General features: G+C 50.8%; 1 protein-coding gene across 6 annotated transcripts in view; it reads right to left on the bottom strand.

Annotated features, from left to right (window-relative positions):
• RASGRF1 (Ras protein specific guanine nucleotide releasing factor 1) overlaps positions 1-13,672 on the bottom strand; it is a 102,557-nt gene that overhangs the window by 59,821 nt on the left and 29,064 nt on the right. For all 6 annotated transcript variants that reach the window (XM_044932837.2, XM_044932838.2, XM_025271093.3 and 3 more), the window contains exons 3-5: positions 12,485-12,632; positions 7,612-7,704; positions 4,851-5,104 (exon numbers count right to left, since the gene is read on the bottom strand). In XM_044932837.2, coding sequence (XP_044788772.1) covers positions 4,851-5,104; positions 7,612-7,704; positions 12,485-12,632 — 495 coding nt within the window. The remainder of the gene's footprint in view (positions 1-4,850; positions 5,105-7,611; positions 7,705-12,484; positions 12,633-13,672) is intronic.

Genomic DNA, 13,672 nt, shown 5'->3' with positions numbered 1-13,672 from the left:
GAGCCAGGAGGTAATGAATGACCCCAAGCACTGACAGCAAAACTCAGGGCCCCACTCCCAGGAAACGGTTTCCTACGGCTGCAGGAAACACCAGGGAGGAAACCCACCCTATTAGATTCCAACAGGGCACGGACTGGTAGAGTAGCACAGTAGGAACATGATAAGCTGGGACTATAAAAATACAGTTGATGAAGGCTCCCTTTTCCCTTTGTATTGGCCATTTGAACATCTTTTGAGAACTGCCAAGTCCTATTTACTATTTTCAGTTTTATCAATTTAAACTAACTCTTCATGTTAAGTGTATAATGGAACATTTACATTGCAGACTTTTTTTTTTCTCAGCTATTTTCCACTGATTTTGTGTTTACTGTCTTTTAAAGTTTTTCTACTTTGCCGTGAGGTGTACCATTTTCTTTTTTTTTTTTTTTCCTGTTTTGAGCATGTCTTTTCGCACTCCTAGACTGCATACACACTCATCTGTATTTTATTTTTTACATATAAATACTTAACTAGGGGACTTCCTTTGTGGTCCAGTGGTTAAGAATCTGCCTGCCATGCAGGGGACACAGGTTAGATCTTTGGTCTGGAAGATTCCACATGCTTCAGAGCAACTAAGCCCATGTGCCACAACTACTGAGCCTGTGCTCTAGAGCCCAGGGGCCTCAACAAGAGAAGCCACCACGAGAGAAGCCTGAGCACCACAACTAGAGAAAGCCCAGCCAGCAACGAAGACCTGGTGCAGCCAAAATAAATAAGTAATTGTAAAAATACTTAACTCCAGTTTACTTTGGTATAGCCTGTGAATAAAAGATATAAATGTAATCTTTCTCTCAGTTTGGTTAGCCAACTGCCCCATTTTATTTATCCAATACTCCAGCTGTTTCCCCTGCTTGCCAAAGCTGACTTTATTGTTACTAAATTCTCAAACATGTGTAAGTCTGTTTCTGAACTTTCTGTTTTACTTTGATGGTCTATTGGCCTGTTCTGGAAATAGTGTCAGGCTGTTTTTGTTACTTTTAATATATTTATAAGCCTATAATATATTTGAATTAATGTAGGAAATGTTACTTTCATTGTTCTTTTTTCAGAACATGATTATCGATTTACATGTATTTATTCCTTCAGATGGACTTTAAAATCACTCTGCTAGGCTGAACTTCAATTGCAATTATATTAACTTTATAGCATGTTTTGGGTGAAATGACATATTTATGACATGGAATCTTGCCATCCAGAATGCTGGCCCAATTTCTGTTTTTGTACAGCCTGCACGTTTAGAAGGACTTTTATAATTTTAAATGGTTGAAAAAAATCAAAAGTGTATTTTATGGTAAGTAAAAATTATATAGAATTACCATTTTAGCATCCATCAGTAAAGGTTTACTGTAACATAGCTGCACCCATTCAACCAATCATTAGGATTGCCTAAGTCCACCTGCTTCTGACAGAGACACTCTGGCCCTCAAGATCTAAAATATTTACCATCTGGCCCTTGACAGAAGAACTCTGCTGAGACCTAGTTTATGTGAATGCTGTCCCTGAATTGTGCAGTGCACAGCGAGGGCAACTGTATTCTGCGGCCCTATCCCTCCCCACAGCTGACTTAGAGTGCAGCAGGGAATCTAACACAAAAGAAATCATTATTTAAGTGTGATGAACGCTACAAAAGAGGGCCCTGGAAGCACACAACCAGGGAAGAGAAGCCAATGGCGACAAGGGGAGTGGGGTGGTCAGAGACATCCAAGAAAAACATGAAGGAAGAGCAGGAGAGAGCTGTTGTAAGGAAAACAGGGAGGACAGTAGGGTGGGGAGAATTCGAGGGAGAGGAAGCGAGCAACCTGTCTACTTGGGAAGCATTCATTTTTCCTGGTTCCCTTCTTGAGCCCAGAAAGGAGTGTGACTCACCCAAGCCATTCTCAGATCCACAGGGCTGGGCTGGAAGAGGAGGACAGAACCAGGCCTCTTCACTCTTGCCCTGCCCTCTACCCATCCCTCCTAACCCCCTAGCCCATGCAGACATGACGAATGGATGGCAGCACACTCCCCCACAGAGCCTCACCATCCTTCTCAGCCCAGGACTCCCAGCCACCGCTGATCAATCAGAGCGGCATCAAGGTACCAACCATCTGTCACCCGGGCGGGATGTTCTCATCACGGGGCCATGCCTGTGGTTCCCAGCACATGTTGTCGGGCAATGTTTTTATTAAAGGGAAACAGTCCAAGTCTCTGCGCTCATTGTCTTGGGTAAACAAAACCTGCTGCAGGTGTTTACTTCAAAGATCGCTCCTCCCTTCCCCTCCACCCTCCACTATTGTAGAAACACACAATTAACCCCCTCCCCAGCTCTGTAGCACCCTCCAGGAATCTGCCAGCCTGGAGAGAGGCCTCTTTCTTCTCAAGGACTTCTTTTAAGGAGCTCCGGCAAATGAAATCACCAAAGTAGCATCAGGTTTCTAGTGTGGCTGAATCACTGAATTCATTTTGGCCTAAAAGCAAACCCAGGGGGAAGTCACGTGTAGAAATGCCTTCTAGTGAGTGGGCTGGCAGCCTCTGCCCTTGGCCTGTGGCACACACAGACCTCTGTGCTGTGGTCCAAGGCAGGGAGACCCCAGAGATTCACAGCACTTACCCAGCAAAAGGGGAGGCACTTACCCAGCAAGAGGGGAGGCTGGGTTCACACGCAACAGAAAGTTCTCAATAGCGCAGAAGTGGGTGGGGGCAGTGCGTGCCAAGACCTGGGTTGTGATGAGCACGTGTTGGGGAAAAGGAGGATGGGGTAAGTGAAGATCCAGCCCATCATTTAATAGGGCAGCAGGGGCAAGCAGAGGCCTTGATGTAAAGTGGAACTGAATTAAAGTCACAGCCCACTGGAACCCTGAGAACGTCCCATCCATCACCTCTCTGAGCTCTGATGCCAGCCTGATGGGGCATCTCCCAGGATTGGAAATCACTCAGGCCAAGTGCTCAGAGAGCCTGGCATGAAGCCGGTCCTGCAAAGCTTAATGTGGTGAGGGCAGTCCAGAACATTCAGTCATGCACAGAAGCTGTGCAGTGCTGCTATTTTTTAATGAAAAAATCAATTAAGCTGGTCTCTGCTCACAAAAAGCAAAGTGGCTAAGACAGTGACGCTTATACTGTCCTATGCACACAGTGGATCATGTGCTGAGGTATGAACGATAAGAAGGCAGTCATGTTCAGGACTTCCCAACTGGTCCAGTGGCTAAGACTCTGCGCTCCCAATTCAGGGGCCTGGGTTCGATCCCTGGTCGGGGAACTAGAGCCCACATGCTGCAGCTAGGAGCCTGAATGTCACAAGGAAGATCCCACATACTGCAACTAAGACCCGGCACAGCCAAATAAATACATTAAAATAAAGCAACTTTGTAAGGCCCAGTGATTCAGTTTCTACAAGGTTTTCTGAGGCTAGAAGCCACTCCCCTCCTTCTGCTCCCATCTTCACTGCGTCCCTGTACCCTGACATCTCCTCCACATCCATGAGGTCAGCCTGGTCCTTCTCCCAGCCACCTTCAGCATCTCAGCTCAACCTCTCAGAATCAGACCCGCGTCCACTGGCTCCCCCATCACCTCCCAGGTGATACATAAGTCCTTAAACTTGCTACAGCACCCTGGCAGGTAAAGGGGCAGAGCAGGGCCCAGGGGAGGTGACCCCGGGTCCCAAACTTCTCTGCATAATACCTGGATGAGGCAGTTGGAACTAGTGAAGTGACTGAACGATGACTATGCTAAAGGAAGTGCAGCTGAACGAATAACCTGGAGCACATATGATTTACGTTAATTCCTAGATGAGAATCATTTGTAAATAGCGCTCTGTTGATGTTTTTATGTTTGTTGCTTTTACCTAGTTTACTCCAGTTTATTGGCTACCACAAAGCTCCTTTAAGCCACTTCCTAAGACTGCCCTTTTCAAAAGAGGTGGACAGCAGAAGGGCAACCATCAGCTCAGCCTTTTGAGGCACTTCCAACCCCACACGAACACCCAGGGTCACCTTTTGGGAAAAGTGACCACTTTCATATGGCATGTGGGTAACGCGGTACAGAGCTGAACTCTAACGAGCCTGAGAATTCTAAAAATTTAGACCTGTTTCTTGATCATTATGACGGTGCTATTAAGGTAGAGGAAAGGAACATGCTTGGTTTTTTGTAGCTTAATTTGTAACTTGTAAACATTTAGTTCAACTCCTGTCCCACGTGGTGCCAGTGGTAATGAACCCGCCTCTCAATACAGGAAACATTTAATCCAGGGTTCCTCAACCTTGGCTTGATTATTTTTATTGATTGATTTTTTTCTGGTGCATAGGATCTTAGCTCCCTGACCGGGGATCAAATCTGCACTCCTTGCAGTGGGAGCTCCGTGTCTTAACCACTGGACCACCAGGGTATTGGCACGATTATTTCTGCAGGAATAATTCTTTGCTGGGGCGGGGGGTACTGCTCTGTGCACTGTAGGATGTTGAGCATCATCTCTGACCTCTACCCACTAGATGCTACTTGCAAACTCTCCCCCGTATCCCCTCACCAAGTTCTGACAATCAAAAACGTCTTCCGACATTGCCCCAGCGGAACCCCTGAGTTTAGACATCTACTCTGTGGGCCTCTATCCGTATCCTGCCCATAAGGGTCAGAACACTGGCTTCTAGGCCCGGGACCTCAGGAGGGCTCCTTCCTCTCTGGGCTCAGTTTCCTCCTCAGCACTTGGTGGGAACTAGAGGAGGGCTTGCGCTCAAGTTCAGTGCTGGCCAGGCTCCCTCCTCCCGCCTTGGCCAAGCACTTCAAGGCAGTGGTGGTGGTGGTGGTGGGGTGCAGGCAGGGACCGAGGTTCAGGTGCTCACCTGTTCAGGAAGATGCTGCTGACGTCATCGTGCGTGATGGGGGGCTTCTTGGAGCTGGCAGCCATCCGCAGTGGGCGCAGGAAGTTGTTCACCAGGATATGCAGCTGCTGCACGTACTCGGCCTCGGCCTCCAGCATGCTGAACACTACCTGGTTCCTCTTGCGCATGCTGTCTGCGTGCGGCGACCGGATGTAGTCCTGGATGATGGTCTTCCACTTGCGCCGGCATAGCCAGCCCCGCAGGAAGCTCTGCACCTGGGCGCCGAGACCGGGGGAGAGCCGCCCATCAGCCTCTGCTGCCCGGGTCCTTCCAGGACCGAGGCTCTGTCGTCCCCTGCGCTTAGGGAAAGAGCTCAGGCAAAGGTAGGCCTGGTGCCCCTGCCTGCGTGGTGCTGGGCGCGACCTCGAGGCCCTCTAAGTCCACTTTCCATCTGTGCCCTGAGGCTAAGGAGATGATGGCCAGACTCAAAGTGTGTGGTTCCCGGACAGGCAGCTTCAGCATCTCCTGAGATTCTGTTAGAAATGCCAACCCCAGGCCCCATCCCAGACCTATGTGTTCAAACCAGGTCCCCCAGGTTTCTCTGGTAGCATCGCCAGACGGAGGGAAAATGTGGCTCCAAGTCCCCACCATGGGAGGGGACTCGAGAAGAGAGAGCTGCCAGGCTGTGCCAGGTGGAGCTCACACTTCTCATCTAATGACTGGCCTGAGAGCCCTGAAGTTTCAATTTAAGCTTGTCTGGACAGAGGGCGATTATCACATTGAACTGAATATGGCAGATGAGTTCATCTCATGCTTGGACCTCATCAGCAGGCGCCAGAGGCTCTCCTCTGCCTCCACGGGGAGAAATGAACACGGTGACTTGAGTCGGGCTACTTGGCTTGGCCTCGTTTTGGCGAGAACTTGGGAAGGGCCTTGATTCCCAGACTCAGAGGACTGTGTGAAGATCTGCATGCTTCCAATCAAGACTCCTCACCATTCCTGCTGCTGAGTTGTGGGCAAGCTCAGGGGCTGCACGGGGAGGGCCCAGGGCCCCAGGAACAAAGGTGCTGCGTGGTGCTGGGTTGGAGTGGGGATTCTGGGGATCCAGGGGCTGCCTGTTGAGGTGCTCATCAAAATACTATCAGCTGAAAAGGGCACTGGCCATGAACAGCAAGTGTGGCCTTCCGAGTGCAGACCTGTGGCCAGGGCCGTCTGCCCTGGGGAGGAGCGGCTTGACTTCGTCACAACAGCTCTCTCTGAAGATAAGAAGCCTCTCTGGATAAAGTGTGAGGGGCTTGCTCAGAGGCCCCAGAAGGGTGACAATAAAAGGAGGACGGTGCATTTCAGCTGGATTTAACAAAATGTTCCCACTAGAATGGCTATCAAAATGGGCCGGGAAGTCCAGTGGGGCCATGGAAGAGAAGGCAGGCCAGCACATCCCTGTGTGGGTAGGGCTTGGTTCAGACCCCTGGTGGCACTGGTGGCAAGTCCCAATGTCCATGGGGTACCAGGGGGCCCTATGGATCATAGGTGGGCAGGCAGCTGGCCTAGGGCCAGCAGACACTGTGGGCAGGAGGCAGGCCCGGGGCTGCGAGACCTCCTGCTTTTCTAAGAGATGGTGTGTCCCAGTGACCGAAGATGTGGGCTCTGGAGCTCAGCGGCCGGGGTTGAAATGTCGCTTTGCCAATACCTGCCTGCGTGACCTAAGCAAGTCACTTTGCCCTTATGGGCTTCTGTACCCTCATCTGTGAAATGCAGACAATAATCAAACTCCAGAGGGCTCTCAGTTTGGAAGAGATTAATCTGCATACATCTCCTAGAATAGTGTCTGGCACATAGAAAGTGCATAAGGGATGTTAGCTCTTTCTATTTCTGAGTAACCAGAAATACAGACTTTTTTTTTTTTAATGTGAAATGTTTAGTGTTTATAGCACCGGCAACACATTAAAAAGGGGGGGGAAAAACACCGTATGGGCTAAAAACCCCAAACACGCTGGGAGGCTGAACTTGGCCTGTGGGAAGCCAGTTTGCAGCTTCTGGTCTGTATGGTGCTGGGGTCCTTTTATGCTCTTGACAAGGAGGGTTTTCTGGTTTCACTTGTTTTTCTTAGGGTGAGTCAGGCTCCCCTGCTTCAAGTCTGGCCAGCTGCAAACACAGACCATGTTCTTCCCCTGCACAGGGTGGCCCATGGTGCTGGTCAGTATCCCCGCCACTGGGCAGCTTTCTGGTACCTCCTGTGATGTCCACCCCTCCTGGACTCCAACAGAGTAAAACCAGCTGGACCAACCCTGGTGCGTCACAGAGGTTGGTTCCCATGCTGACCTCTGCTGGGGACCGAAGGGTACAGTTGGGAGAGGCAGTGTTTGCAGGACAGTGGCTGGGGTGAGGCGGGGCAGGCAGGCACGCAAGGTTTGGAGGATGGAAGAGTGGCCTGGGGTCTCGCTGAATCTGCCCAGGGTCGTGAGGAAAGCTCTCAGCTACGCGTCTCACAGCCTGGGTTCCTGCCCTGGCTCAATCCACTCTTTCACCTTTTGGGGCCTGGGTTTTCCTATCTATCAAATGGGCTGAACCACCCTACCTCACAGAAACAGCCGGAAGAAATGGCTCGAGGAGGAGCCGGTAGGAGATGAGGGCTATTGGTTCTGCCTTTGGAGTGGAAGTGGAAGGCCAAATGGGAGCAGGGGGGCAGCAGGTGGACGCTGTGGACACAGGGCTGGGCCGGGGGTGGGGCTCTCTAAAGAGGACCGGGGCAGCTTCGCCAGCCCTGAGGGACCGTACAGACCTTCTTGATTTTTTTGATGTCACTGTCTTCGTCATTGGGGGTGACGGTCTGGGTGGACTGGATGCGCTCATTGTCCTTGAGCAGAGATGCGATCTGCAACAGAAACATGGGTCAGCTGCTGGGGGTGGGGGGGCTGCGGCAGCGGGCGGAAGTCCCACCCCTCCAGGCACCACCAGGCGCAGCGTGGTGGGCAAGTGCTCTCCCACGCACTCTGTGAGGCCAGGGGTACTGCAGCTCCTGTCCGCCTGAGGTTACAAGCCAGACATCTGTGAGTGACACTGGACCTGGTGCCCATCCAGCCGGGTCCAGGGCAGCTGGGATCTGACTCTGAGTGACCCTGGGCGGGGCACCCTCAGGGCTGCAGGCAATCCCTTTGTAATCTGGGAGCTTTGGTCCAAATCTGTGATCATCTTCCTTACTTCCTAAACCTTCAGTCTCTTTATCTTCGAATTTCTATTGTGGTAAAATAGACATAACATAAAATTTACTGTTTTAACCGGTTTTAAGTGCACAGCTCAGTAGCATCAAGTTCATTCGCACTGCTGTGCAACCATCTGCACCATCTGTCTCCAGAACTTTCTCATCCTCCCCAACTCTGTCCCCATTTAAACACTAACTCCCCAGCTCCTGGCACCCACCATTCTATTTTCTGTGAATCTGGTCTCTAGGTACCTTGCCTAAGTGGAATCAGACAGTATTTGTCTACCTGTGTCTGCCTTATTTCACCAGCATAAGGTTCACCTATGTCATACCAGATGTCAGACTTCCCTTCCTTTGTAAGGTTGACTAATATCTACTGTATTGTTGTTTTGTTGGTCAGTAGTGTCTAACTCTTTGCAACTCCATGGACTGTAGTCTGCCAGGCTCCTCTGTCCATGGGATTTTCTAGGGAAGAATACTGGAGTGGGTTGCCATTTCCTTCTCCAGGGGATCTTTCTGACCCAGGGATCAAACTGTTCTCAAGCACTGGCAGGCGGATTCTTTACTGCTGAGCCACCAGGGAAGACATCCATTGTATATACAAACCCTATTTTGCGATCCATTCATCCATCAATGGACACTTGGGTAGTCCCTTTGTATTTTCAAACAAAACTGTCCTGGAACCCCAGCAGGACTTTAGCTGGAAGTGCTGCTGGCTTGGCTGTCCCCTCCCAGGACAACCCTGAAGGACTTCTCTGACTTGGAGCTCTCTTTGGAACACAGCCTGGGAACTGCTGGCCTAGAAAAATGGAACAGCCCTTTAAACGAGCGTTGGAGCTGATCTAAGAATCTATATTTGCCAGATTTGGGATCAGACAGGTCTGCCCAGCTGCAAGAATAAAGCCAACACGGTGTCGCCCAGAAGAGGCGCCTTAAGCCACACTGTGGCCAGGGGCCTCAGGCAATCCTCAGGTGGACAGGCCACTGGTGCTGCCTCCCTGGTGGGGCTCCATCACGCCACCCCAGAGTCCGCAAGTTTCTGCTGGGGATCCCTCACCAGGGCTCCCAGGGCTTCGAACTTTCTCGTGAAAATGCTGACATGCATGCATACTAAGTCACTTCAGTCATGTCTGACTCTTTGCAACTCTATGGACTGTAGTGTGCCAAGCTCCTCTGTCAATGGGATTCTCCAGGCAAGAATACTGGAGTGGGTTGCCATTTCCCTCTCCAGGGAATCTTCCCGACCCAGGGATTGAACACGTGTCTCTTGGTCTCCTGCAGTGGCAAGCGGATTCTTTACCACTAGTGCCGCCTGGGAAGCCTGAAAATGCTGATACTGCCTGTGTATTCCATCACGACTATGGTATCTATGGGGGAAGGACCATACCGTTTCATTCATTCATGGGTTCCGGGTGCCTAGTGTGGGGCTGGTGCCTGACAGATATTCATTGGCTACAGAAATAAGTCAATTAGAGAAGGGTTAGAACCACAGCAGTGACAAAAACCTCAACCACAGGAAAACGCCACAGTCACTGAGCCCCACACAGCCCAGGGGACTCCACAAACACCACCACAAAGCCTCCGCTCCTCTTCAGAGCACGTGGCTCTGTCCCCTCAAGGCCACTTGCTGAACTGCAGAATGAATGGGCTCTCACAATTGAGCGAATTGAGCACTCTGAAAGCAAAATGGAACAGTTACCCGCTCTCCACTCGCGGGTTGCTAAAATTACCCCAGCCTATGCTTGAAGAGCGGCTGAAAATATCTAACTGAGACATATTCAGTGCCGACACAGGCTTTTCTTCTTTCTCCCCCACCCCCCACCTTTTCTTTCGATTCTCTGGGAACATCTGCACAGTGAAATAAAGGCTGGTTCTTTGATCTGTATTTTAAAGGGCTGAGGAATACATGCGAACACACACACGCACAGGCAGGCTCTTAGAGAGCTGAGAGATGCAGGAATGCCCAGTCAATGCCCACATTTGACCTGATTATTATCACCTTCTGCTTTCTTTGCTACTTTTGAGCTTTGCACGTGGAACCATTTTTTTTTTCTTTAGCATGGTGGGTTGTGTGTGTGCATGTGCTGTGTGTGTGTGTGTGTGTCCGTCCTGTATTTAAACCTGGCACTTGTCTCAGAAAGAGGCATTCTAGGACATCCACTCAGCAGGGACCAGGGCAAAAAATAGATGCAATTAGGTCAGGCACTATGCTGCATGCACAGTAGCACTGGCAGCCTTGGAGCCTCTGTTCAAGGATCATCAGGTCTGGGGTGGGGGGCAAAGCTCTAGTGAGGGTGTTGCAAGCCTGGGACCCCACACAAGTCCTGGGCTATGGCCCATCTCTGCCTGGAGCGAGGGTCAGGTGAGCCCATGGAGGCAGCCTTTCTCCGACCCTGGCAGGTCTCTTCTGGATGGCTCTGCTTTGGACCTCGGTTTGCTTGCTAGATATCCAGGGTCTGCTCAGTTGACCCTTGTCGATGAAAGCCACGCAGGGTGGGGACTTTGGCTCACGCCAAAGTCACTGGCTAGAGTCTAGCTTCGGCTGCCTGACCAGGCTCAAAGCCAGGTGTCTCTGCTGGACCCTGCCCACTTGCCACTGGTGGTCTGGCTTCCTTGATCCATCAGAGGAAAACCCCGCTTGCCACCCCAACTTTGAGACAGGGTGCATCAGTACCTGCCCCATCCTGCTCCCTCTCAAGAGGCAGTGTCTTTAGTCCAGAATGCATTTAGTCAGAGCAGTCATTCACGGTGGAATTAACCCAGGTGTCTTCCTCTTTGTTAACCACCAATGTTTTACTAAGACCTTTGTAATTCTTGTTTTTCAGATAGCTGCCACACAGCTCAGTTCTTCCTCCCTTTTTTTTTTCCCTTAAGGTTTTTGATCTTGTCTAGTGACATGTGGGATATAGTTCCCTGTGCATGTGTGCCTAGTCACTCAGTCTTGTCCAACTCCATGGGACCCTATGGACTGTAGCCTACAAAGGTCCGTGTAGTCAAAGCTATGATTTTTTCCAGTAGTCATGTATGGATGTGAGAGCTGGACAATAAAAAAGGCTGAGTACTGAAGAATTGATGCTGCTGCATTTTGGGGGGCTTCCCTGATGGCTCAGATGGTAATGAATCTGCCCACAACGTGGGAGACTGGGGTTTGATCCCTGGGTCAGGAGGCTACCCTGGAGAAGGGAATGGCAACCCACTCCAGTATTCTTGCCCAGAGAATCCCATGGACAGAGGAGCCTGGTGGGCTACAGTCCATGGGGGTCACAAAGAGTCACACATGACTGAGCAATTAACACACACATTGTGACCTCCTGGTGAGATGAGGCCATGAGAGGCGATCAGATCATCATGTGGAGGTGTGAACAGCTGGCGAGGGCTATCTATGGGCTGAGAGTCAGCATCTCTCAGGTAAATGAGAATTGCTGGGATGCTGTTAAAGTGCAGGTTCTGACTCAGGATATCTGGGTGGGACCCCAGGTTCTGCATTTCTGATGGGCCATATCACACTTTGAGTAGTGAAGGTCTAGAAGACTTAACCTAGCAAGACTAGAAGACTAGTTCTAGAAGTTTTAGAAGACTTAATCAGCCTCCAGACGGCCATGGCAGGCAGAAGGAAGGGATCGTCTTGGAGCTGAGCCTGAGCCCACACTCTGAGGACTTACCAGCCATGCTCTGGCCCCACACCCGCCCCCTTAGTCCATGTGGTTGTCAGAAGACTAACAAGGAGCTTGCCAATCAGTGACCTCAGTTGATCTTCACAACCTTGTCAGCTAGTGATAAAAAGCCTATTCTTCAGAAAGAAGGTTGAGCACCAAAGAATTGATGCTTTCGAACTGTGGTGCTATAGAAGACTCTTGAGAGTCTCTTGGGCAGCAAGGAGATCAAACCAGTCAATCCTAAAGGAAGTCAACCCTGAATATCCATTGGAAGGACTGATGCTGGAGCTGAAACTCCAATACTTTGGCCACCTGATGTAAAGAGCTGACTCATTAGAAAAGACCCTGATGCTCGGAAAGATTGAAGGCAGGAGGAGAAGTAGACGACAGAGGATGAGATGGTTGGATGGCAACATCAACTCAAAGGACGTGAGTTTGAGCAAACTCTGGGAGATAGTGAAGGATATGGAAGCCCGGTATACTGCAGTCCATGGGGTTGCAGAGTTGGGCACAACTGAGTGACTAAACAACAACATAGACAGAGGTGCAGAGGGACTGGGGGACTTGCTTCAGGTTGCAGCTGTTAAGAGGCAGAGGTGGGCTTTGAACCCAGATCTGACCACCCGACCTTTCCACTGGGCCAGCATCACTGATTTTAAGTTTGGGGCTGGCATAGCTGTGGCTGGGAGCGGGTCCCTCCTGCCCACCCTGTGCCTCCCTGAACCTGGGGAGCCCGGGTGTGAGGTTGGAGGCCGGGATCCCTGGCCAGCCTCCTCTGCTCCCAGGGTTGCGGTCACCTCTGCCTTCAGTCGCTCGATCTCCACCTCCCCGTCCTCGATCTGCTGCCGCAGCTGCTTGGCCACCGTCTTCTCGGTCTCCACGATCTGCAGCAGGTGCAGGTATTTTTGCATCAGCGCCTCGTGCTCCGTGGCCAGTGTCCGGTAGCTGCGGACAGAGGGAGAGGGCAAGTAGGACACGGCACCCACAGGAGCCGGCTGCCTCTCTGGGGTCACCAATGACCTCCCACTTAAATTGAGGGTACACTGTTCAGTCTGGAATCTACTGACATGACCTTCCAGGTTCCCTGGATGTAGCTGGTAAGTGGTGTGACAGCTTAGAGACAGTGGCTTTTGTTTCAAACTCAGAAGCTACTTCACACAAGTTCTTTAAGCCCCTGAGAACTTATGGGGGAGACCCTCATGGCAAAATGGGACAGTAATTGCCTCCCTACAAGCCCCCAGGATGGAGATGAGGATCCCAGAAGGCTGAGGGCAGGGAAACAGCTTTGCTCTAGGAGAGGGACTATGTGACAGAGGCGGTCCCTGTCAGTGGAGACCGGTCCCTTGATGGTGTCAGAGAAGGAGGCTCTGCCCAGCGGTGCTCTGAAGGGGCGGGGAGGGGTGGCGGGAAGAGCTGGCAGCTCTCCTCGGGGGGTGGCAGGGGCAGAGGGTGGGCAGAGGACCTGGAGCCCGTGCCTGGAGGAAAACACCTGATCCTCAAATCAAAGCTCCATGCTTGCTCCCCCATCCTCTTCTAGAGGTAAACGACAAGCTACAAGAGAGAACTCTTTGGTTAAAATAAGGCTTTGGTACATCTCTTATAATGAATTTAAACTAGAATATCAGGTGTTAATGTTTTCCCAACTTCCCAAGAGGCTTAATTATCTTGACTTGCAAAGGAAATGCAGTCGAGAACAGGAAGGACTCCGTTTTCACACCGATGGTCTCTCCTCCTTGCTCCACCAGTGTGAAAATTCAGAGCCTTCAGCAGTTTGTTCTTAGTGGTGCTTCAAAACTGGGATCTGGAGTCTTATTGGCAGGACGGTTTGGTCTGTTTTTGCCTCCCTTTCTTCCCTTCCCCTGTCTTCGCTGCCTGCCTCCCTTGCCTCCTCCTCCCCAGTTTTCTGTTTTAAAAAAATGTTTTATTGGAGTATAACTGCTTTACCGTGTTGTGTTAGTTTCTGCTGTACAGCAAAGTGCTTCATC

This window comes from Bubalus bubalis, chromosome 20 (assembly GCF_019923935.1).
Source record: "Bubalus bubalis isolate 160015118507 breed Murrah chromosome 20, NDDB_SH_1, whole genome shotgun sequence".
NCBI classification, from domain to species: Eukaryota; Metazoa; Chordata; class Mammalia; order Artiodactyla; family Bovidae; genus Bubalus; species Bubalus bubalis.
Note: the sequence above shows the minus strand (reverse complement) of the source record. Positions and strands in the feature narration are given on the sequence as shown.